This window comes from Lepeophtheirus salmonis, chromosome 4, assembly GCF_016086655.4.
Source record: "Lepeophtheirus salmonis chromosome 4, UVic_Lsal_1.4, whole genome shotgun sequence".
Classification (NCBI taxonomy): Eukaryota; Metazoa; Arthropoda; class Copepoda; order Siphonostomatoida; family Caligidae; genus Lepeophtheirus; species Lepeophtheirus salmonis.
Genome location: NC_052134.2, coordinates 18870687 through 18897068, shown reverse-complemented (window position 1 = coordinate 18897068; position 26382 = coordinate 18870687). Strand labels below are relative to the sequence as shown.

Here is a 26382-nt window from a genome sequence, read left to right as displayed (position 1 = left end):
GGTCATTTACTCCAATTGTATAAAAGGTAGGTCAAAAAAATTATAATAATTATTATTACCAAAATACATATATAACTTTTGAAAGTTATTCTAAAATTTAGATTTAGTAGTTAAAATTCGGAAATATAAACTGTTAAACTTTAGTCAATTTTAAAACACTTCTAACTTCTTTGTTTAAATAGATAAAGTAATATAATTCGAGAATTCAATTGATGTAATTGTGGGTTACTTGTGTAGCAATTATGGTTTTAGTAGCTTTATATTACAGAAGTTATTTGACTTCAAAAAATTTCAATGATGGATTTTATGACTAGAAGAAATAGGTTGAGAGAGTGAAACATTATAAATTTCTTATAGACCTAACAAAGATACATCAAATTTAAAAAAAAATGAGTTTTTTAAATTTTTGAATGAGTTATTGAGGTTTTAAATTTTTTAAATGTTTTCTCAATTTTTTTTCGATTTTTCAAAAAACAGTTCGATTTTTTTACTAATAGAAATTGTAGTAAATAATGTCAAGATATGGATTCTCGGATATTTCTCGAATATTCGAATTTTTAACCGTTGAATCGTGTTTCAAATTGTTTTTCTCTCGAAAAGTGAATCCACATGGGCCATATTTTGGGCACATGTATTTGTATTTCCGGCAGTCTCGAAACTATTCGGGTAAACTTTTGGCCTCGGCTAGGCCTTTTCCAAAGGCCGCTAATGATCCTGGTGGGGCCAAAATCCGTCCACCCAGTGCTGAGATAACCCTACTTTAGTTTTGGGGTACCCCCAGTGTTCCAACCACTGCCATAGATTTGAGTTCATTGATGTATTTCCATAGAAAAAAAGGGCAGAATATGGGCCGTATATATTCTAAGAATTTATCTCTTCCTACATATGTAATACATGTGCAAAAATCGATGTTTTTCGGGTATAACATGGGGTAGGTTTGTTCACAGGGACCTAAAATTTGGCACAGATCTAGAACTCGGTTCGCAAATTTGGAGTGTTTTTATAGTCGAAACGGTACGTTAGGTTTGGCCCTAGGGGCCGCCGAGTGGAAATGTAATACAGGATGTCGAAGCCGAAATAGCTATCTATACTCTTGGTATACCTTCCTACAATATTTCTCACCATAGCGACAAGATGAGGGTAGATAGAGCTATGGTCGGAGTGAAATCGCCAATCAATACATTAGAAAAGTTTAAAAATTTAGAACGACCATTTATTTACAATCAAAATAAACAAACATGAGTTTCCGTAATGTTATCCCGGCTTAGATAAAGTCTTAAAAATTAACTCTTCCAGAACTATTAGAATACAGGCCCTACAATTTTTGGGAAAAGCTTAAGAGAGCGAATTGGTAGAAGCCCTCATGTTCTTTAACGAAAAGGTGTCTGCTATAGGCTATGTTCAATCTGAAAAAAAAGAAAGACTAAGCTTAGCACGCATTCTGCTTTTAAGAGTCTCAATCACGAAGAGGGATCCGGTAATCTTTTATTGGAACTAAAAGCCACTTTGTCAAATGTTCTAACCCTCTTACTAATCAGGGGATATGAAATCTGTTGGTTTTTGGGAAGGCTAGATGTCAATGTACAAAATTCTTTAGCTACAGACATACACTTTCCAGGGGCCAAAGTGAAAAAGAATTTTGTAAGACCTTATTCCTGGTGCAAGACCAAACCTCCACAACTGAAGGAAAAACTCTGAGGAACATCACGTAACTGTGGAAGAATATCCGGAATCGTTCGAAGTAGAGGGAAACCCACAAGGGGGATACACAGATGAAGATCCAAAACCATAAACGGCGAAAGACGTTGTGCAATTTGATAGTAAGATTAGATGAAAATCTTAGACCATTCACCTATTTATACGTCTATCACTACAAGTTCTAGAAGGAACAAAGTTTTCTGGAAATTTGAATACGTCACTTCTAGATTCCATTCATACAACTAAGAGGAAAAAAAGGGGATCTCGAATTTTTCAGATAACCGAAAAGTTGGAATCTATTAGCCAAACTATGCTTAAGGAAGTATTGAAAAGCTGACAACAAAATTCTTAATTTGTGCCAGATGGGATAGACCAAAGGAAAAAAGATTATTTAGTGAAAGATGAGAAGGATTTCAAGCCTTAAATAGGAAATCAATTGCCATTAATGAATCAATCAAAGAGATTCTGAATAAGAAAATATGGGTGCACTTAGTTATAAGCAATAAATTCAAACATATGGATCAAAATGTCAAAGGAAAATTCTCTTTAAAAACCTTGAATAAAGTCATCAAGACCAAAAAGAGATGACTTACTTAAAAATGTCAGATTGATAAATATGTAGCAACCCATATCTTCAGACGAGTTCATGCTAATGGACAACTTAATTTTTCTTCGATTATGTACTTTCAGAATACAAATATGTTCAGTCTGTAGTTAGAAATCATATTGTGTAGTTCCTTTTAAAGGTGACCTTGACAACAATTATAATGCCTCATACCACCCGTTCACAGGATCCCGAAAATCCTGGCCTTGAGACGACCGCACTCAGGTAGTCAATTACCTTAAGCTGGAGTAAATTCAGCAAGGCACGACGTTTCCCGTGACCAAACCGGGTGTTCAAAATTTCGCCTTCCAAAGTTCGACGAAGAAGACCCTGAAACATAGTTTTTGAAAAAATATTTCATGTTCAAACAACAAGGACTCACAAATAATTTCGACTAGGTCTACGCGGTAATAGCTGTACTACCTACTAGCATCATTAGAAATGTTCTGAAGCTGGAGTTATCGGGTTCTTTTGGAACCCTGAAGAAAAAAGTTTTTGTAGATCTATTGTATGTCCCCTCAAAAACTCATGAGAAGGGCCCGTGATCTTCTGAAGCAAGAAACATTATCAGCTAAGAGAATTATGGGCTAACATCGTCTCCTTGACCCTGAGTTTGTACCGGACCTCAAATACATTCTAGTGAAAGAGTTATAATCAGATGTGTCCCATGTTCACTCAGAGCAATATCCCGATGGCAAACTGGAATCAGTAAGGAAATGCTTGCGAAGAATTGTGATTGCCTTAAACATTCATAGATGCACTCAAAATCGTTAGAGCTGCATTATGCTCCACTACTTTCGTATCCTCACAAGAGCTCATTCCCGCTTCGTCGTTCTTTCGTCATACTCCTGCCAGAGACCCTACGGATCCCCTACTGTTTTTATGAAACAAAAAACTTTAACACCATTATAACTAGGTTCAATATAACATAGGACGTATTTGCATTCAACACTTGATGTATCGTATGTCTGCAAGGACCTGTTCAGGTTCGAACTACCCTTTCAAATGGACTGCTGTCAAAAACTAATTCGTCCTACTCTCTGATATCAAATATCTTATACCAACACAGATATCGATTTAATTTACATGAAAGACATTCTCAGGAATATATCATTCCTTGTTGAATGAGGAGCTCAAATGTTCATTTTATCAACAACTTAAGCCAAACATATCAAAAGATAATCCAATCTCCCCCTCTTATTGCTTTAGGAGGGCAGCGAGTCATCCTGATCGGTATTGTGTTAGTGGATTTTGTTTTGGAAGGAATAAGATAATCTTGGAAACTGTATCTATATGACAAAGCCACCCCTATTCTTCGTATGGATTTTTTAAAGAAGAAACGAACATCACACCTCTAGTAATTTGTAATTCGAGTCACCTAACCATATCACCTGTTGAGTCAGCTGACTATGCACCTGACTCTCCTCTTCTCGAGATTGAATCTCGGATTCCACTCCAGCACTCAGTGACATACTCCATCGTCGCATCAAGTGCCCCTTATTTTGCTAAGACTCAGTGTGCCAAACCTAGTCTACCTCAAGGCCAAAGCCCCCTTATTTACCCTTTATTTATTATGATGCATTGATATCTTCTGATAATGGATTTAGGGCAATAATAAATAGAGCTGGGGAGATGGGATTTCCTTCAAGGCATCTTCTATTCACATTGAAATTATACTCTTCTCTTTAATAAAAGGTATCAAGGTCACAGAGACTTACTGCCACCCTTCTTATAGACATATCTCCCAGCCCGGCACTTTTAAACTTTTGATTATCTATTCGTGTGGTATACTGGCGAATGCCTTCATAAAATCAATCGCGAAAATACTACATTGAAATTTTGTTTCATTACCTTTGCATTCGAATCCTTAATCTTTTTGACTATATCCTCCATGACTCTACCTGGAACAACCCCTTATTGTGTCAAGTTTAAAATATGAGGCAAAGGCTTTCTTAATGTAATCCTTAAGATTCCATTATAGATTTTATAGGATATGTTAAGCATAATTAAAGGCCAAAGGTTCTCTAAAAATCTTAAATCCTTATCCTTTTTAGATATAAGAATTAGTTTTCATACAGAAATGTGTCGCTCAAAAAACCCTTAGAACTAAAATAGGTGTAGTATATTTTATATAATATTCCATATTCCAGAAAGTTTTATTTGAGGTGATGGTAGTGTTACCTCAAATTGCGTATGGCTGATGGCGTTTGGAGGAGTGTTCACAATTTTTGGGGTCAGAGGTGTGGTCAAAGTGCAAGGTGCCGCTGAATAGGTTAATGAGGATGCTAGTTCTCCACGATTTTCACAATGAACAAAATTATTGAACAAAGAGTTAAACTTAAATTTTGTGTTGCAAACGAAATTTCATGTGCTGACACCTTGAAAATGTTAGAAAAAGCCTTGATGAATCAGTTTTATCAAAAACCCGTGCCTATGAGTGATACAAAGTGTTCAAGTCAAGTCTAGGTGATGATCATTATTTTCTTCGATATCAACGGTCTGGTGCATTATGAATTCGTGCCAAAAGGACAAACGGCCAATAAGGAATACTAGTACTGAGGTTTTGAGGAAATCCGTCAAAAATGGCCAGAATTATCGAAAAACAACTCGTGGATTTTACAAGACGATAAAACTGCCATCTCACATTGCCACTACTGTGAGCGAATCCAAAGCCAAATAAACAATAAATACCATCCATCAACCACCATATTCACCTGATTTAAATTCGTAATACTTTTACTTGTTCTCCAAACTTAAGTTTCCACTCCGTGGAAATCGTTTTGAGTCTATTGAATCCATAAAAAAATTCTTGGAAGGAGCTGTAGGCCATGACAAAAAGTGCCTATAAAGATATTTCAAGTACTGGAAAAAACGTTGGCATATGTGTACTGTATCAAATGAAGATTACTTTGAAGGTAAAAAAATAAATTTTAATGATTAAATGTGAAATAACTGAAGTAGCAGTACCATTAATTAAGTCGCCCAAAAATGTACCCAAATGTCAATAAATTTTATACTTTACTCTGTCTAAATATGTTAGAATAAAAATGCCAATACATTTACGAATTCAAACCGCAACTATCAAAGAAAAAAGAGTAGTTTCTTCTACTTTCGGAAGTCGAAGCATGTGTATGCGAAATAAAGTAAATTAAAAAAATTATCACTTGAGTAATTATTCCATTTGCTTATAATAATTATTCGTGTATGTCAGCTCAATAAAATTATTTTGTATTATTCCTTTATTGTATTCCAGTTCTTTTTCGGCTATTTGATATCTGTTACAAGGGGGAGGCGAAATCTTGTGACGTAACTGTTCTTAAAGGCTCTGGTTTACAGTATCTAGCGAAATCTTGGTGCTGGATCCCTCTAAAAATTTATAAATGAAACTGCTGGAACACAAGATCCTCTAGGTAGGATTCAGTTCTTCTTTTACAAACTTTCACTTTTTTGAAGTCATCTAGTGTCCCGTGGAGTTCGCGAATCGACTTTTTCAGAGCAGTAAATGAACACCAAAATGGGACATGCAATTATTATTTTAAATCCTAATCAATAATTACACTTATTCAATTTAATTTCACAAATACAACAAACTATATTTCAAAGCAACCTTTGATATCTCATTCTGATGCAACGGAGAAACTGGACTATTCAGAACCAGTTCCATTGCAATGATTTTGATTAATTGAATACTGTTATCCATAACTTCAACATTGTCCTATTTATATATTCCCAAAAACAGTTTGGTCCCATCGTGATGTTGAAAAGGTAGTTATTCAATTTTTTCCAAATCATTGATTATGAGGTCATTAGTTATGCTTGAATCCAACAGTTGCAAAAATAATTTGATTTTAACTGAGAATTTAACTTATATTTTTCTTGTATGTCATTGATTCTCGAGTCAGAATAATATGACAGTAGATCTTAAGTTGTGAGGTACGAAGGTATAAACGAGATAAATGCTGCAATAATGTTTAGAACATCTGGTGAAACAACACCTAATCTATTTTTTTCTTTTCTTTAAAAATATAAATTTTCAATCTTTAAACATATTTCAAACCTGTTGACACTTTTCTTAAATATTTTTTGTAAAATAACAAATCATTATTTAACCAAAGACATTTACTTTAAAAAAAAAAAAAAAGGATTTATTGTCACCCTAATAAACAGGTGTAGGTACCAACAATGTACAACAGTCTAAAAATGAGTAAAAATTTTTTGTCACCTCCTAGCCTATAGATACTTATTTTTTAGAAACAATTGTTTAACTGCTCATACTTGAATATTGTTAGAAACAATTGTTTAACTGCCCATACTTGAATATTTTTAGAAACAATTGTTTAACTGCCCATACTTGAATATCCATATCCCTTAGAAATGATAGATCTAGTAAGTTGAAAAACATTTAACTTTTAAGCCTTCAGCAAAGAGTGTCATAAAATGAAATTCTTTTTCGAAACAACTTTTTTATTTATTTTCTTCATATCCATTGCTTGGTCAAGTAAGTATTTCCATATAGTCCATTCAGAGTGTTCAAGGATATTCATTTTACAGAGAAGTGCATAACGACAGATGGCTATACTTGTGTATTTCCATTCATATATAACCACAAGACCTATGATATTTGTACAACGGATTTTAATAGGGAAATGCCATGGTGTGCAACTTATATGCCTTATACTCATAGATACTGGGGTTATTGCCCACAAAGCTGTTTTAGTAAGAATTTGACAATATTTCATATTGCACTTTAATTTGTCTTCTTTATTTAGCTTGCGGTGTTTCAAATTCTGTTACGAGGTCGTGTAATGATGGTGTCAATAGATATGCTACTGACTCAGATATTCCATGGCATGCCCTTATAAAGAGAAAAAATAGTCAAAGTGATTTTTTTTGCAGTGGGGTAATTATCAGTGAACAGTGGGTTTTAACTACTCATATCGGTATCGATAAATTAAAAACACAATATATAGATTATTTAGAAGTAAGTAACATAATCTGTTTTTTCTTCATTATGGAAAAATCTCATTCTTTGATCTATTTTTATGTACATTCTTAATCCTTATTAGGTAAAAGTTGGGAATAAAGATATGAAATCTTTGGAACATGTACAGATTTTAAACATTGAAAAAATAACGAAACATGAAGATTATAATGATTGGAGTATAAGAAATGACATTGCCTTAGTAAAGACTAAAAGCAAATTCATCTTTTCTCATTTGGTTCTTCCAATATGTTTGAATGTAGAGAAATCAAAAATAAAATTTGGAGCAACAGGAACAGGTAACTTTTTTCCTGAAATAAGGTAAAAATTAATCCATTACTCTTTTTCCTAATATGTGTACATAGTGAGCGGGATTAAGGGTGATAATATGGACTATTTATTAAAAAGTGGTGGCGTGACGATTTATGATAGTATTGAGGGTCGATGTTCTTACCCAGGTGTATTTTGTACAAAACATAATACATATATTGAAACTCTTTATTCTGGAGCCTCTGTTTCAATGTGTCTCAATAATAAATGTGCTCTGGTGGGTCTGCTGGCAACAGATCAATTACTAACTAGTACCCTTGACACTGACATTTACCATTTTACGGACGTTGCACACTTCATACCTTGGATTTATAGGAATACAATATAAATTGATTTGAAACGACAACATTTTGATGTATTTTTTTTGATAAATAAAGGATACCTTAGATAAAAATTCTTGTTAAAGGTTGAATAGTTTTATTTTTTTTAAATATGGGCTTTACGAACATAGATATGAGCATAAAATGCAAACAATCATAAGCTTTAATTATTTAAATTTGTTTAATATGTTTAAACATTAAATAATTTTATATATATACGCTTATTAGAAGCTTTATTTGATTTATAAGATTTAATATGGTCCGATATTGTGGGATTATGTTGCGTCTTGACGAGGGAGAGACGCAAGCTTATTTATAATAGGAGAGATCCAGGATGACCGGGAGAGATGAGAGGAAGAAGGACGTGGAGGAATGAAACTACACACTGTTTATACGCACATGTGTATTCTAACTATACTCTAAATATATTTACATAAGACGACACTATTTATAATACACAAAACTCAGTACTTAAATACATAAACGAATATACAGGAAGATAAAAACCAGAAAGGACATTAAATACATAACATCACCCCCCAAGCACCAAATCCATGGCGGTGCTTAAACAGGTTCCTCTCCATGAACAGCAGCCTATAGATCCGCTCCATCCATGTCCAGGCGAGGACAAAGCATTCTTCCTTGTATTTTAAAAGTTTATCTCCATAGACGTGCCGTGCTCTCAGCACGCGCACCGGAGAAAGGAGGACAATACTCCTCATAAAGGTTTTAAGGACCCGAGCACCTTGCTCGTCCCTGGGAGAAATAACATTCACCCTTGTTGAAGTTTTAAGGACCCGAGCACCCTGCTCGTCCCTGGGAGACATCTTGCTCGATGTACCCTCATCCAACTCGGGATGATCCACAAGAGAGACCGTTCCACATCCATCAACCAATGATGTGAACGGGAGAGTAGGAACAGAGGAGAACCAAAATTGTGTAGGAATAAATCCATTGTTAATTATGTGGTCCCGGACCCGGACACACACTTCACTTCTTGAAAGTGACCAAGGTTCTCTTCCTTCCTCCACGAGGCCCAAACATAGGCACAGTCCATATTGCTCCGCCTTCCGCAAACGAACGAGCGTTCTCCCCATCGACGAAAAAGGGCTACCCAACTCCAACAGGGCTAGCTTCGCCGACGATCCCACAGCAGGGAGGTCACATGATCCTGATCCCATCCTCGTCGCCAATGTTGCGTCTTGACGAGGGAGAGACACAAGCTTATTTATAATAGGAGAGATCCAGGATGACCGAGAGAAATGAGGTGAAGGAATGACGTGGAGAAATAATGTAACACTGTTTATAGGATCATGTGTATTCTAACTATACTCTAAATATATTTACATAAGACGACACTATTTATAATACACAAAACTCAGTACTTAAATACATAAACGAATATACAGGAAGATAAAAACCAGAAAGGACATTAAATACATAACAGATTATTACAATCAATGGTAGTTAATTTAAATGCAATTTCGGGCGCTTTAAAAAAAATAGTTCTAGATTTTTAGTAGAAAACATGATTTTTGTTTTATGTGGCGTCATGTATGGTATCTTAGCACGTAACTCAAGTCTACTTAGTTTTAAGTAACCTTTTCCCCTCTTTGTTACCAACAAGGATCTACGGGGGCTTTGTGAAAGTGTGGTCCGAGCTAACTGCAATTTTATTAATTAAATTTCAAATATGAATCTCTAAAGATTTTTGTCCCATTTTGTATTTTTTAATTGATCATCGAGAATTGCTTTATTGCTTCGATCCTGGTATCTCATTCCCAAGGAAAGAGTCAACTTTACTTGCTTATGAGGTCTGGTAGTTTTCCATGGATGAGTTCTCCTCCCATCGTCGCTCATAAAATTCAATTCAAACATCTCTTGATTTGGATGATCAAGCTAGAAGTATTTTCCTTCAATTATCTCGGTATTCCTTTTCCGAGGCATGATTTTATGAAATTTGCATATAAATATGATGATAACGTTAACTACTTGCTAGAACACTCCCATACAAAATGTGATCATTAGAAAACTAAACAAAAAAATTTCGAGATGTATATTTTGTAGAGAGATCGTTTTTAAATTATACATTGAATATGTATAAGCTATGATATTCCTCATCACTATGTATTATGAATAAGTTATAAGTTTCTAAAGAAAAATCTTGTTTTTTATCATTTTTTAACCTGAAAATGGAAATTTATCGAGCTCAGAACAGGATTCACAACACAAACACACATTTTTATCATAAGAAACTGCCATAACTTTTATTAATCCGACTTTTAATTTGGAGATAGTTTTAAGGGTAAAAAATGATTCTGAACAATAATTGTTTTATTACTAAAGTCCCAGATATGTCAAAATTCATATGAATGAGAGAAATACTGCAATCAATTTTGGATTCTACCCTCGTAGATAAATTCGATTATTGTATTCAATTAATTTGTACAAAATTCTAACCACCCCATCTCTTCTTGTTCCCCTATGTAAATAATACAATTTGAAATATAACAATTTTGCGAATACATTTACAGCTTACAAGTGCAGTTTACAATTTATTCCAAATCCCAGTATGTAAACAACAATTATGTATATGGATAGTTAGTGCGTCATATATTAATTGTAGGTATAACTATCTACCGGGCCATTCCACATCAAATCACTAAATTTTTTTTATTCTAGCCTTTCAAAATTAACTAAACTTTTACCTGCAAACTTCCAATCTATTTTTTAATCAAATAATTGGTAACTGAAATATATACTAATGTAATTTTTGAAAATGTACATCAGATTTTAAATTGTCATATCTTCTATCGTATCATGTCAACGAACAAAAGTTTTATTAAATTATGTTTCAGAAAATAAAACTATAAGAAAAGACTGGTAAATCAATTTTTTTTGTTCTCAATGGTAGTACTCATTTAAAGATTTGATTTATACAGTTTTAAAAACCCCATCGAATTGGCGCCTTGTGACTATTATTTATGGGAGTGTTGTTATATAACAAATGAGTGGGTGATTGACGAGAAAAGTGAGTCAAATGGCTTGGTACTTTTAGGGTCATTTTGAGGCCTATGTCGGGTGTGAAATCCTGAAATTTATAGCGGTTTGATCACTTTGACCGAATTGATCAAATCAGACTTTTTTGTTTTGAATTTTATTTACAAGAAAAAATCTTTCGACTAACATAATATATAAATATTTAAAAAAATATTTTTTCGGGTCGGAGATATTTTATATAAATACATTTATTTCAATAAGTAAAGATAAATTGAAAATTGGATACTTTTTGCAATAGCCTTCAAAAGCCAATTAAAAAATATTTTTAAACACATTTTCGCTCTTTATAAATGCTTTTAGTTGTTAAATTTAACCTAAAAATTGTAAAAAATAAGAAATATTTTCAAATTCTGAGGTTTTGAGGTGAACAATTGCAGTTTTGGGTTATTTAATATTTATTGAACTACAAGACAATATAAAAAAATACAATAAATTTAAATTCAATATAAAAAATATATCACAGAGAAAAGTCGATTAATTAATAAAAAATATTAATAATATAGAAATTTAAGTGCAATTGTCTTTGACTACTGTATTTAAATTTCTTAATTTACCGATATTTAGTTTTATTAAGAAATTTTTTAATAAAATAAAGGTCTAATAATAAGTTAATTATTTGTAATAAATTACATATATTAATGTAATATTCTTGAAAATATGGTAACTTTGATTTCTAATACTTGTTGTTCAAGAAACTGTGATTCATTAATATACAGTTGATACGCTCTTGATTAAATTTACCTTCAATCATCCTTACTGTTCCAAACCTAATTCTCAAAACAGAATGATCAATTTTATTGATGAAAATGATAATTTTTAGTTTCAAATCATGAATAATACAAGTTCAAACACATTTTTGATATTAAAAAAAGTAAATTTTGTATTGGCCTGATCGCTCTCTATCTTTTTTTCAAGAATTTAAAGGACTTTTTTGCCTTTGTTTTGGTCATAAGAACAACTTTTCAAAATTTGTAGGGGATTGTAGATTATCTTTTATTTGCACATTTCGGGTAAAAATATTAGATTATTTATATCTTCTCCTGATGTGTCTACATAGTCATTAACAAGGCTTCACTTCTATATCTGTGGCATAATTTACACCATATATTATTATATATAGTTTTAAAGTATTAGAAATCAAAGTTACCATATTTTCAAGAATATTACATTAATATATGTAATTTATTACAAATAATTAACTTATTATTAGACCTTTATTTTATCAAAAAATTTCTTAGTAAAACTAAATATCGGTAAATTAAGAAATTTAAATACAGTAGTCAAAGACAATTGCACTTAAATTTCTATATTATTAATATTTTTTATTAATTAATCGACTTTTCTCTGTGATATATTTTTTATATTGAATTTAAATTTATTGTATTTTTTTATATTGTCTTGTAGTTCAATAAATATTAAATAACCCAAAACTGCAATTGTTCACCTCAAAACCTCAGAATTTGAAAATATTTCTTATTTTTTACAATTTTTAGGTTAAATTTAACAACTAAAAGCATTTATAAAGAGCGAAAATGTGTTTAAAAATATTTTTTAATTGGCTTTTGAAGGCTATTGCAAAAAGTATCCAATTTTCAATTTATCTTTACTTATTGAAATAAATGTATTTATATAAAATATCTCCGACCCGAAAAATATTTTTTTAAATATTTATATATTATGTTAGTCGAAAGATTTTTTCTTGTAAATAAAATTCAAAAAAAAAAGTCTGATTTGATCAATTCGGTCAAAGTGATCAAACCGCTATAAATTTCAGGATTTCACACCCGACATAGGCCTCAAAATGACCCTAAAAGTACCAAGCCATTTGACTCACTTTTCTCGTCAATCACCCACTCATTTGTTATATAACAACACTCCCATAAATAATAGTCACAAGGCGCCAATTCGATGGGGTTTTTAAAACTGTATAAATCAAATCTTTAAATGAGTACTACCATTGAGAACAAAAAAAATTGATTTACCAGTCTTTTCTTATAGTTTTATTTTCTGAAACATAATTTAATAAAACTTTTGTTCGTTGACATGATACGATAGAAGATATGACAATTTAAAATCTGATGTACATTTTCAAAAAATTACATTAGTATATATTTCAGTTACCAATTATTTGATTAAAAAATAGATTGGAAGTTTGCAGGTAAAAGTTTAGTTAATTTTGAAAGGCTAGAATAAAAAAAATTTAGTGATTTGATGTGGAATGGCCCGGTAGATAGTTATACCTACAATTAATATATGACGCACTAACTATCCATATACATAATTGTTGTTTACATACTGGGATTTGGAATAAATTGTAAACTGCACTTGTAAGCTGTAAATGTATTCGCAAAATTGTTATATTTCAAATTGTATTATTTACATAGGGGAACAAGAAGAGATGGGGGTGGTTAGAATTTTGTACAAATTAATTGAATACAATAATCGAATTTATCTACGAGGGTAGAATCCAAAATTGATTGCAGTATTTCTCTCATTCATATGAATTTTGACATATCTGGGACTTTAGTAATAAAACAATTATTGTTCAGAATCATTTTTTACCCTTAAAACTATCTCCAAATTAAAAGTCGGATTAATAAAAGTTATGGCAGTTTCTTATGATAAAAATGTGTGTTTGTGTTGTGAATCCTGTTCTGAGCTCGATAAATTTCCATTTTCAGGTTAAAAAATGATAAAAAACAAGATTTTTCTTTAGAAACTTATAACTTATTCATAATACATAGTGATGAGGAATATCATAGCTTATACATATTCAATGTATAATTTAAAAAACGATCTCTCTACAAAATATACATCTCGAAATTTTTTTGTTTAGTTTTCTAATGATCACATTTTGTATGGGAGTGTTCTAGCAAGTAGTTAACGTTATCATCATATTTATATGCAAATTTCATAAAATCATGCCTCGGAAAAGGAATACCGAGATAATTGAAGGAAAATACTTCTAGCTTGATCATCCAAATCAAGAGATGTTTGAATTGAATTTTATGAGCGACGATGGGAGGAGAACTCATCCATGGAAAACTACCAGACCTCATAAGCAAGTAAAGTTGACTCTTTCCTTGGGAATGAGATACCAGGATCGAAGCAATAAAGCAATTCTCGATGATCAATTAAAAAATACAAAATGGGACAAAAATCTTTAGAGATTCATATTTGAAATTTAATTAATAAAATTGCAGTTAGCTCGGACCACACTTTCACAAAGCCCCCGTAGATCCTTGTTGGTAACAAAGAGGGGAAAAGGTTACTTAAAACTAAGTAGACTTGAGTTACGTGCTAAGATACCATACATGACGCCACATAAAACAAAAATCATGTTTTCTACTAAAAATCTAGAACTATTTTTTTTAAAGCGCCCGAAATTGCATTTAAATTAACTACCATTGATTGTAATAATCTGTTATGTATTTAATGTCCTTTCTGGTTTTTATCTTCCTGTATATTCGTTTATGTATTTAAGTACTGAGTTTTGTGTATTATAAATAGTGTCGTCTTATGTAAATATATTTAGAGTATAGTTAGAATACACATGATCCTATAAACAGTGTTACATTATTTCTCCACGTCATTCCTTCACCTCATTTCTCTCGGTCATCCTGGATCTCTCCTATTATAAATAAGCTTGTGTCTCTCCCTCGTCAAGACGCAACATTGGCGACGAGGATGGGATCAGGATCATGTGACCTCCCTGCTGTGGGATCGTCGGCGAAGCTAGCCCTGTTGGAGTTGGGTAGCCCTTTTTCGTCGATGGGGAGAACGCTCGTTCGTTTGCGGAAGGCGGAGCAATATGGACTGTGCCTATGTTTGGGCCTCGTGGAGGAAGGAAGAGAACCTTGGTCACTTTCAAGAAGTGAAGTGTGTGTCCGGGTCCGGGACCACATAATTAACAATGGATTTATTCCTACACAATTTTGGTTCTCCTCTGTTCCTACTCTCCCGTTCACATCATTGGTTGATGGATGTGGAACGGTCTCTCTTGTGGATCATCCCGAGTTGGATGAGGGTACATCGAGCAAGATGTCTCCCAGGGACGAGCAGGGTGCTCGGGTCCTTAAAACTTCAACAAGGGTGAATGTTATTTCTCCCAGGGACGAGCAAGGTGCTCGGGTCCTTAAAACCTTTATGAGGAGTATTGTCCTCCTTTCTCCGGTGCGCGTGCTGAGAGCACGGCACGTCTATGGAGATAAACTTTTAAAATACAAGGAAGAATGCTTTGTCCTCGCCTGGACATGGATGGAGCGGATCTATAGGCTGCTGTTCATGGAGAGGAACCTGTTTAAGCACCGCCATGGATTTGGTGCTTGGCGGGTGATGTTATGTATTTAATGTCCTTTCTGGTTTTTATCTTCCTGTATATTCGTTTATGTATTTAAGTACTGAGTTTTGTGTATTATAAATAGTGTCGTCTTATGTAAATATATTTAGAGTATAGTTAGAATACACATGTGCGTATAAACAGTGTGTAGTTTCATTCCTCCACGTCCTTCTTCCTCTCATCTCTCCCGGTCATCCTGGATCTCTCCTATTATAAATAAGCTTGCGTCTCTCCCTCGTCAAGACGCAACATAATCCCACAATATCGGACCATATTAAATCTTATAAATCAAATAAAGCTTCTAATAAGCGTATATATAAAATTATTTAATGTTTAAACATATTAAACAAATTTAAATAATTAAAGCTTATGATTGTTTGCATTTTATGCTCATATCTATGTTCGTAAAGCCCATATTTAAAAAAATAAAACTATTCAACCTTTAACAAGAATTTTTATCTAAGGTATCCTTTATTTATCAAAAAAAATACATCAAAATGTTGTCGTTTCAAATCAATTTATATTGTATTCCTATAAATCCAAGGTATGAAGTGTGCAACGTCCGTAAAATGGTAAATGTCAGTGTCAAGGGTACTAGTTAGTAATTGATCTGTTGCCAGCAGACCCACCAGAGCACATTTATTATTGAGACACATTGAAACAGAGGCTCCAGAATAAAGAGTTTCAATATATGTATTATGTTTTGTACAAAATACACCTGGGTAAGAACATCGACCCTCAATACTATCATAAATCGTCACGCCACCACTTTTTAATAAATAGTCCATATTATCACCCTTAATCCCGCTCACTATGTACACATATTAGGAAAAAGAGTAATGGATTAATTTTTACCTTATTTCAGGAAAAAAGTTACCTGTTCCTGTTGCTCCAAATTTTATTTTTGATTTCTCTACATTCAAACATATTGGAAGAACCAAATGAGAAAAGATGAATTTGCTTTTAGTCTTTACTAAGGCAATGTCATTTCTTATACTCCAATCATTATAATCTTCATGTTTCGTTATTTTTTCAATGTTTAAAATCTGTACATGTTCCAAAGATTTCATATCTTTATTCCCAACTTTTACCTAATAAGGATTAAGAATGTACATAAAAATAGATCAAAGAATGAGATTTTTCCATAATGAAGAAAAAACAGATTATGTTACTTACTTCTAAATAATCTATATATTGTGTTTTTAATTTATCGATACCGATATGAGTAGTTAAAACCCACTGTTCACTGATAATTACCCCACTGCAAAAAAAAATCACTTTGACTATTTTTTCTCTTTATAAGGGCATGCCATGGAATATCTGAGTCAGTAGCATATCTATTGACACCATCATTACACGACCTCGTAACAGAATTTGAAACACCGCAAGCTAAATAAAGAAGACAAATTAAAGTGCAATATGAAATATTGTCAAATTCTTACTAAAACAGCTTTGTGGGCAATAACCCCAGTATCTATGAGTATAAGGCATATAAGTTGCACACCATGGCATTTCCCTATTAAAATCCGTTGTACAAATATCATAGGTCTTGTGGTTATATATGAATGGAAATACACAAGTATAGCCATCTGTCGTTATGCACTTCTCTGTAAAATGAATATCCTTGAACACTCTGAATGGACTATATGGAAATACTTACTTGACCAAGCAATGGATATGAAGAAAATAAATAAAAAAAGTTGTTTCGAAAAAGAATTTCATTTTATGACACTCTTTGCTGAAGGCTTAAAAGTTAAATGTTTTTCAACTTACTAGATCTATCATTTCTAAGGGATATGGATATTCAAGTATGGGCAGTTAAACAATTGTTTCTAAAAATATTCAAGTATGGGCAGTTAAACAATTGTTTCTAACAATATTCAAGTATGAGCAGTTAAACAATTGTTTCTAAAAATAAGTATCTATAGGCTAGGAGGTGACAAAAAATTTTACTCATTTTTAGACTGTTGTACATTGTTGGTACCTACACCTGTTTATTAGGGTGACAATAAATCCTTTTTTTTTTTAAAGTAAATGTCTTTGGTTAAATAATGATTTGTTATTTTACAAAAAATATTTAAGAAAAGTGTCAACAGGTTTGAAATATGTTTAAAGATTGAAAATTTATATTTTTAAAGAAAAGAAAAAAATAGATTAGGTGTTGTTTCACCAGATGTTCTAAACATTATTGCAGCATTTATCTCGTTTATACCTTCGTACCTCACAACTTAAGATCTACTGTCATATTATTCTGACTCGAGAATCAATGACATACAAGAAAAATATAAGTTAAATTCTCAGTTAAAATCAAATTATTTTTGCAACTGTTGGATTCAAGCATAACTAATGACCTCATAATCAATGATTTGGAAAAAATTGAATAACTACCTTTTCAACATCACGATGGGACCAAACTGTTTTTGGGAATATATAAATAGGACAATGTTGAAGTTATGGATAACAGTATTCAATTAATCAAAATCATTGCAATGGAACTGGTTCTGAATAGTCCAGTTTCTCCGTTGCATCAGAATGAGATATCAAAGGTTGCTTTGAAATATAGTTTGTTGTATTTGTGAAATTAAATTGAATAAGTGTAATTATTGATTAGGATTTAAAATAATAATTGCATGTCCCATTTTGGTGTTCATTTACTGCTCTGAAAAAGTCGATTCGCGAACTCCACGGGACACTAGATGACTTCAAAAAAGTGAAAGTTTGTAAAAGAAGAACTGAATCCTACCTAGAGGATCTTGTGTTCCAGCAGTTTCATTTATAAATTTTTTAGAGGGATCCAGCACCAAGATTTCGCTAGATACTGTAAACCAGAGCCTTTAAGAACAGTTACGTCACAAGATTTCGCCTCCCCCTTGTAACAGATATCAAATAGCCGAAAAAGAACTGGAATACAATAAAGGAATAATACAAAAATAATTTTATTGAGCTGACATACACGAATAATTATTATAAGCAAATGGAATAATTACTCAAGTGATAATTTTTTTAATTTACTTTATTTCGCATACACATGCTTCGACTTCCGAAAGTAGAAGAAACTACTCTTTTTTCTTTGATAGTTGCGGTTTGAATTCGTAAATGTATTGGCATTTTTATTCTAACATATTTAGACAGAGTAAAGTATAAAATTTATTGACATTTGGGTACATTTTTGGGCGACTTAATTAATGGTACTGCTACTTCAGTTATTTCACATTTAATCATTAAAATTTATTTTTTTACCTTCAAAGTAATCTTCATTTGATACAGTACACATATGCCAACGTTTTTTCCAGTACTTGAAATATCTTTATAGGCACTTTTTGTCATGGCCTACAGCTCCTTCCAAGAATTTTTTTATGGATTCAATAGACTCAAAACGATTTCCACGGAGTGGAAACTTAAGTTTGGAGAACAAGTAAAAGTATTACGAATTTAAATCAGGTGAATATGGTGGTTGATGGATGGTATTTATTGTTTATTTGGCTTTGGATTCGCTCACAGTAGTGGCAATGTGAGATGGCAGTTTTATCGTCTTGTAAAATCCACGAGTTGTTTTTCGATAATTCTGGCCATTTTTGACGGATTTCCTCAAAACCTCAGTACTAGTATTCCTTATTGGCCGTTTGTCCTTTTGGCACGAATTCATAATGCACCAGACCGTTGATATCGAAGAAAATAATGATCATCACCTAGACTTGACTTGAACACTTTGTATCACTCATAGGCACGGGTTTTTGATAAAACTGATTCATCAAGGCTTTTTCTAACATTTTCAAGGTGTCAGCACATGAAATTTCGTTTGCAACACAAAATTTAAGTTTAACTCTTTGTTCAATAATTTTGTTCATTGTGAAAATCGTGGAGAACTAGCATCCTCATTAACCTATTCAGCGGCACCTTGCACTTTGACCACACCTCTGACCCCAAAAATTGTGAACACTCCTCCAAACGCCATCAGCCATACGCAATTTGAGGTAACACTACCATCACCTCAAATAAAACTTTCTGGAATATGGAATATTATATAAAATATACTACACCTATTTTAGTTCTAAGGGTTTTTTGAGCGACACATTTCTGTATGAAAACTAATTCTTATATCTAAAAAGGATAAGGATTTAAGATTTTTAGAGAACCTTTGGCCTTTAATTATGCTTAACATATCCTATAAAATCTATAATGGAATCTTAAGGATTACATTAAGAAAGCCTTTGCCTCATATTTTAAACTTGACACAATAAGGGGTTGTTCCAGGTAGAGTCATGGAGGATATAGTCAAAAAGATTAAGGATTCGAATGCAAAGGTAATGAAACAAAATTTCAATGTAGTATTTTCGCGATTGATTTTATGAAGGCATTCGCCAGTATACCACACGAATAGATAATCAAAAGTTTAAAAGTGCCGGGCTGGGAGATATGTCTATAAGAAGGGTGGCAGTAAGTCTCTGTGACCTTGATACCTTTTATTAAAGAGAAGAGTATAATTTCAATGTGAATAGAAGATGCCTTGAAGGAAATCCCATCTCCCCAGCTCTATTTATTATTGCCCTAAATCCATTATCAGAAGATATCAATGCATCATAATAAATAAAGGGTAAATAAGGGGGCTTTGGCCTTGAGGTAGACTAGGTTTGGCACACTGAGTCTTAGCAAAATAAGGGGCACTTGATGCGACGATGGAGTATGTCACTGAGTGCTGGAGTGGAATCCGAGATTCAATCTCGAGAAGAGGAGAGTCAGGTGCATAGTCAGCTGACTCAACAGGTGATATGGTTAGGTGACTCGAATTACAAATTACTAGAGGTGTGATGTTCGTTTCTTCTTTAAAAATCCATACGAAGAATAGGGGTGGCTTTGTCATATAGATACAGTTTCCAAGATTATCTTATTCCTTCCAAAACAAAATCCACTAACACAATACCGATCAGGATGACTCGCTGCCCTCCTAAAGCAATAAGAGGGGAGATTGGATTATCTTTTGATATGTTTGGCTTAAGTTGTTGATAAAATGAACATTTGAGCTCCTCATTCAACAAGGAATGATATATTCCTGAGAATGTCTTTCATGTAAATTAAATCGATATCTGTGTTGGTATAAGATATTTGATATCAGAGAGTAGGACGAATTAGTTTTTGACAGCAGTCCATTTGAAAGGGTAGTTCGAACCTGAACAGGTCCTTGCAGACATACGATACATCAAGTGTTGAATGCAAATACGTCCTATGTTATATTGAACCTAGTTATAATGGTGTTAAAGTTTTTTGTTTCATAAAAACAGTAGGGGATCCGTAGGGTCTCTGGCAGGAGTATGACGAAAGAACGACGAAGCGGGAATGAGCTCTTGTGAGGATACGAAAGTAGTGGAGCATAATGCAGCTCTAACGATTTTGAGTGCATCTATGAATGTTTAAGGCAATCACAATTCTTCGCAAGCATTTCCTTACTGATTCCAGTTTGCCATCGGGATATTGCTCTGAGTGAACATGGGACACATCTGATTATAACTCTTTCACTAGAATGTATTTGAGGTCCGGTACAAACTCAGGGTCAAGGAGACGATGTTAGCCCATAATTCTCTTAGCTGATAATGTTTCTTGCTTCAGAAGATCACGGGCCCTTCTCATGAGTTTTTGAGGGGACATACAATAGATCTACAAAAACTTTTTTCTTCAGGGTTCCAAAAGAACCCGATAACTCCAGCTTCAGAACATTTCTAATGATGCTAGTAGGTAGTACAGCTATTACCGCGTAGACCTAGTCGAAATTATTTGTGAGTCCTTGTTGTTTGAACATGAAATATTTTTTCAAAAACTATGTTTCAGGGTCTTCTTCGTCGAACTTTGGAAGGCGAAATTTTGAACACCCGGTTTGGTCACGGGAAACGTCGTGCCTTGCTGAATTTACTCCAGCTTAAGGTAATTGACTACCTGAGTGCGGTCGTCTCAAGGCCAGGATTTTCGGGATCCTGTGAACGGGTGGTATGAGGCATTATAATTGTTGTCAAGGTCACCTTTAAAAGGAACTACACAATATGATTTCTAACTACAGACTGAACATATTTGTATTCTGAAAGTACATAATCGAAGAAAAATTAAGTTGTCCATTAGCATGAACTCGTCTGAAGATATGGGTTGCTACATATTTATCAATCTGACATTTTTAAGTAAGTCATCTCTTTTTGGTCTTGATGACTTTATTCAAGGTTTTTAAAGAGAATTTTCCTTTGACATTTTGATCCATATGTTTGAATTTATTGCTTATAACTAAGTGCACCCATATTTTCTTATTCAGAATCTCTTTGATTGATTCATTAATGGCAATTGATTTCCTATTTAAGGCTTGAAATCCTTCTCATCTTTCACTAAATAATCTTTTTTCCTTTGGTCTATCCCATCTGGCACAAATTAAGAATTTTGTTGTCAGCTTTTCAATACTTCCTTAAGCATAGTTTGGCTAATAGATTCCAACTTTTCGGTTATCTGAAAAATTCGAGATCCCCTTTTTTCCTCTTAGTTGTATGAATGGAATCTAGAAGTGACGTATTCAAATTTCCAGAAAACTTTGTTCCTTCTAGAACTTGTAGTGATAGACGTATAAATAGGTGAATGGTCTAAGATTTTCATCTAATCTTACTATCAAATTGCACAACGTCTTTCGCCGTTTATGGTTTTGGATCTTCATCTGTGTATCCCCCTTGTGGGTTTCCCTCTACTTCGAACGATTCCGGATATTCTTCCACAGTTACGTGATGTTCCTCAGAGTTTTTCCTTCAGTTGTGGAGGTTTGGTCTTGCACCAGGAATAAGGTCTTACAAAATTCTTTTTCACTTTGGCCCCTGGAAAGTGTATGTCTGTAGCTAAAGAATTTTGTACATTGACATCTAGCCTTCCCAAAAACCAACAGATTTCATATCCCCTGATTAGTAAGAGGGTTAGAACATTTGACAAAGTGGCTTTTAGTTCCAATAAAAGATTACCGGATCCCTCTTCGTGATTGAGACTCTTAAAAGCAGAATGCGTGCTAAGCTTAGTCTTTCTTTTTTTTCAGATTGAACATAGCCTATAGCAGACACCTTTTCGTTAAAGAACATGAGGGCTTCTACCAATTCGCTCTCTTAAGCTTTTCCCAAAAATTGTAGGGCCTGTATTCTAATAGTTCTGGAAGAGTTAATTTTTAAGACTTTATCTAAGCCGGGATAACATTACGGAAACTCATGTTTGTTTATTTTGATTGTAAATAAATGGTCGTTCTAAATTTTTAAACTTTTCTAATGTATTGATTGGCGATTTCACTCCGACCATAGCTCTATCTACCCTCATCTTGTCGCTATGGTGAGAAATATTGTAGGAAGGTATACCAAGAGTATAGATAGCTATTTCGGCTTCGACATCCTGTATTACATTTCCACTCGGCGGCCCCTAGGGCCAAACCTAACGTACCGTTTCGACTATAAAAACACTCCAAATTTGCGAACCGAGTTCTAGATCTGTGCCAAATTTTAGGTCCCTGTGAACAAACCTACCCCATGTTATACCCGAAAAACATCGATTTTTGCACATGTATTACATATGTAGGAAGAGATAAATTCTTAGAATATATACGGCCCATATTCTGCCCTTTTTTTCTATGGAAATACATCAATGAACTCAAATCTATGGCAGTGGTTGGAACACTGGGGGTACCCCAAAACTAAAGTAGGGTTATCTCAGCACTGGGTGGACGGATTTTGGCCCCACCAGGATCATTAGCGGCCTTTGGAAAAGGCCTAGCCGAGCCAAAAGTTTACCCGAATAGTTTCGAGACTGCCGGAAATACAAATACATGTGCCCAAAATATGGCCCATGTGGATTCACTTTTCGAGAGAAAAACAATTTGAAACACGATTCAACGGTTAAAAATTCGAATATTCGAGAAATATCCGAGAATCCATATCTTGACATTATTTACTACAATTTCTATTAGTAAAAAAATCGAACTGTTTTTTGAAAAATCGAAAAAAATTGAGAAAACATTTAAAAAATTTAAAACCTCAATAACTCATTCAAAAATTTAAAAAACTCATTTTTTTTTAAATTTGATGTATCTTTGTTAGGTCTATAAGAAATTTATAATGTTTCACTCTCTCAACCTATTTCTTCTAGTCATAAAATCCATCATTGAAATTTTTTTGAAGTCAAATAACTTCTGTAATATAAAGCTACTAAAACCATAATTGCTACACAAGTAACCCACAATTACATCAATTGAATTCTCGAATTATATTACTTTATCTATTTAAACAAAGAAGTTAGAAGTGTTTTAAAATTGACTAAAGTTTAACAGTTTATATTTCCGAATTTTAACTACTAAATCTAAATTTTAGAATAACTTTCAAAAGTTATATATGTATTTTGGTAATAATAATTATTATAATTTTTTTGACCTACCTTTTATACAATTGGAGTAAATGACCTTACCATTTAACACATAGAGTATTTTAAAATTTAGAAATTATACTTTGTACCTCACTTGATCAAATCTCAAACATTCAGTTAGGGTTATCTCACTACTGGATGGACGGATTTTACCCAGACCAGGATCATTGGCGGCCTTTTGAAAAGGCCTAACCTTGGCCAAAAGTATACCCAAATAGTTTCGAGATTGCCGGAAGTGCAATACTACTTGGCCCATAAGGTCTCCACTTTCATAAAAAAAAAAGTTTGAAACACGATTCAACCATCAAAAATTCGAATATTCGAGAAATATCCGAGAATCCATATGCTTACATCATTCCCTACAAATTCTATTTGTAGAAAAAATCGAATTGTTTTTCAAGAAATCGAAAAATATCGATAAAACATTTTAAAAATTTAAAACCTGAATAACTCATTCAAAAAAAGAATAAGAAAAATTTCTTTTTAAATCTGTTCTATTTTGCTTAGGTCTATAAGAAATTTGTTATGTTTAACTCTCTCAACCTATTTCTTCTAGTCGTAAAATCCATCATTGAAATTTTTTTGAAGTCAAATAACTTCTGTAATAATAAAGCTACTAAACCCATAATTGCTACACAAGTAACCCACAATTACATCAATTGAATTCTCGAATTATATTACTTTATCTATTTAAACAAAGAAGTTAGAAGTGTTTTAAAATTGACTAAAGTTTAACAGTTCATATATTCGAATTTTGACAAATAAATCTAAATTTTAGAAGAATTGTCAAAAGTTGCACATGTATTTTGGTAATAATAATTATTATCATTTTTAAGACTTATCTTTTACCCCATTGGAGTAAATGACCTTACCATTTTACACATATTGTATTTTTATCAATAAGACATGGTACCTCACTTAATAAATGTTTTGAGTATTTTTACTTAAAGAAAAAGTGTTTCTAGTTCAATTAATATTAAATAGAAAATTAATCATGTGTTGCTTAGACGTTTTTGGATTTTTTGTTTTGCCAAATAATTGAAAAATTGCAAAAATTGCAAAAAAAAAATGAATTTTCCGAAAATTTTAAAAATTTCTGGGACGCCATCATTTGTTTTTCGAAAGCCTTTAATTGTTTCCATTAAGTTGGTGTTGCTAAATACGATTATTGACTTCAAAAAAAAGTGAAAAGTGTGTTATTTTTTGAAGTATTTTTTATTTTTGCGAATTAGAAATATTCAAAAATTTACTAAGTCGCATATACCATTTAAAATAGTGTTTACTAAATACATTTATTCGTAAATATTATCCTTTATGTAAAATGATTAACCTCATAGATATGGTTTGAAACAGTGAAAATATCAAACTTTAAAATTTACAAAAATCTTTGAATCGAAATAACTCCAGATTTACAGTTGTTAAGTAAATCATAGATCATGGATTAAAAATTCGTAAATTTTGTCTTGATCGGGTTCTTTGAACCGGATATATAAAGGAAACCCCGAAACTCTTAAGACTTTTGTTGAATCGCCCATACATCATGAATTAATTGTCTGAGGTTCCGGGACAAATTTCACAATAGGTTGTAAATTAAATTTTGCATCTTTTTGAATAAAATAACCATATCTCTACAACCTCTTATTAAGCCTTAAATTAAAGATAACCAAGAATTTATTAAATCCGAAGGGGTTTGCCTTGCTTTATTAGTACTAAAATTATAGTTGAAATTTGTAACCTGAAATATTGATTTTAGCGATTCAACATTGAAACAAAAGTTTAGTTAGTTTATCCCTTTGATTTCAAAATGGTATGATTTGTCAGATAATTGGAACCGGATTTAATTTGAAGTAAAATTATAATCACTATTTGGAAATTCCTAAATTTAACTTTAGCAAAAAAATATAGAAATAGAAGTTGTAGAAAATAAAATTTTGGGTAAAAAGTATGTAAATAACTTATAAATCTGACATTTGCAATTTGCATAATATCAATAGTATCATTTCATTCATTTTCCCGGCAAATTTTCGAAATTTACTAAATATTAACTTTAGAAAAATGATATTGAAACAAAACTTGTCCATTTTAGTCTTTTGATTCCAAAATTGTAAAAAACGTTCATATCCGTAGGATAGTTTCTTCTATAGAAGGTCCTAAAGTTCAAGGTTAAATCCAGTTTTTGGAAAATAGGCTTCTGAGAGTAAAACATCATTTATAGAACCTTAAAATAAAGTGTCCTATTTTAAAAATTTGAAAATCCGTTAAGAAATTATCTGCTCAAATGTTGATTTATAGGAAATATGCAAAAAGGGAAAAAATCTTGGACATATTTTTGTAACTCCAATAACTTTTCATACAATTTATCGATTTTGATAAGCCTTAAAAATAAGAAACTCAAAAGAACATTGGTAACAATTATTATTTTATAAGAATTCCTATATTACCATTTTCGTCTTATCTAAATGAATTTTGAAAGGAAAAAAACAAGTTCTGAATTTCAATTTTAGAATAAACTTTGTAGGACACAAGGTGATTTACTAATTTCAAAAAGGTATTATACTTTTACCTTTTAATGAAAGGATCTGGAAAAAAATAGTTTTTTCAAATATTTTTGAAAATTTAAATTTTATTTTCGTGG

The 26382-nt window shown here is 32.5% G+C and overlaps 1 protein-coding gene and 1 long non-coding RNA gene across 7 annotated transcripts; one reads left to right on the top strand and one right to left on the bottom strand.

Annotated features, from left to right (window-relative positions):
* The first annotated feature begins 681 nt into the window (after positions 1-681).
* On the top strand, positions 682-8007 carry LOC121116960 (granzyme E). 6 transcript variants are annotated; one of them, XM_040711275.2, is made up of 7 exons: positions 684-5217; positions 5556-6067; positions 6675-6800; positions 6854-7018; positions 7072-7283; positions 7369-7582; positions 7649-8007. In XM_040711275.2, exons 3-7 carry the CDS (start codon positions 6740-6742, stop codon positions 7939-7941), a joined length of 945 nt encoding a protein of 314 aa, XP_040567209.1. In that variant the 5' UTR covers positions 684-5217; positions 5556-6067; positions 6675-6739; the 3' UTR covers positions 7942-8007. The 6 variants fall into 6 exon arrangements, with proteins under 6 accessions (XP_040567215.1, XP_040567209.1, XP_071743790.1 ...); XM_071887690.1 differs by having other exon boundaries at positions 2255-3997; positions 4453-5217; positions 5556-6800; XM_071887689.1 differs by having other exon boundaries at positions 5556-6800.
* Positions 8008-15766: 7759 nt separating this feature from the next.
* LOC121116958 (uncharacterized) lies at positions 15767-20078 on the bottom strand. Its single transcript, XR_011779687.1, has 7 exons — positions 19793-20078; positions 18573-19337; positions 17721-18233; positions 16775-16939; positions 16509-16721; positions 16210-16423; positions 15767-16143 (listed from the first exon to the last, which is right to left on the bottom strand). It is a non-coding gene; the product is annotated as an uncharacterized lncRNA (long non-coding RNA).
* Positions 20079-26382: the final 6304 nt, after the last annotated feature.

Coding starts and splice junctions, on each gene's coding strand:
- LOC121116960 (XM_040711275.2), top strand. CDS start 6,740: ATGAAATTCTTTTTCGAAACAACTTTTTTATTTATTTTCTTCATATCC. Junction 7,019..7,071: donor TTGCCCACAAAGCTGTTTTA/GTAAGAATTTGA, acceptor TTCTTTATTTAG/CTTGCGGTGTTTCAAATTCT. Junction 7,284..7,368: donor AATATATAGATTATTTAGAA/GTAAGTAACATA, acceptor AATCCTTATTAG/GTAAAAGTTGGGAATAAAGA.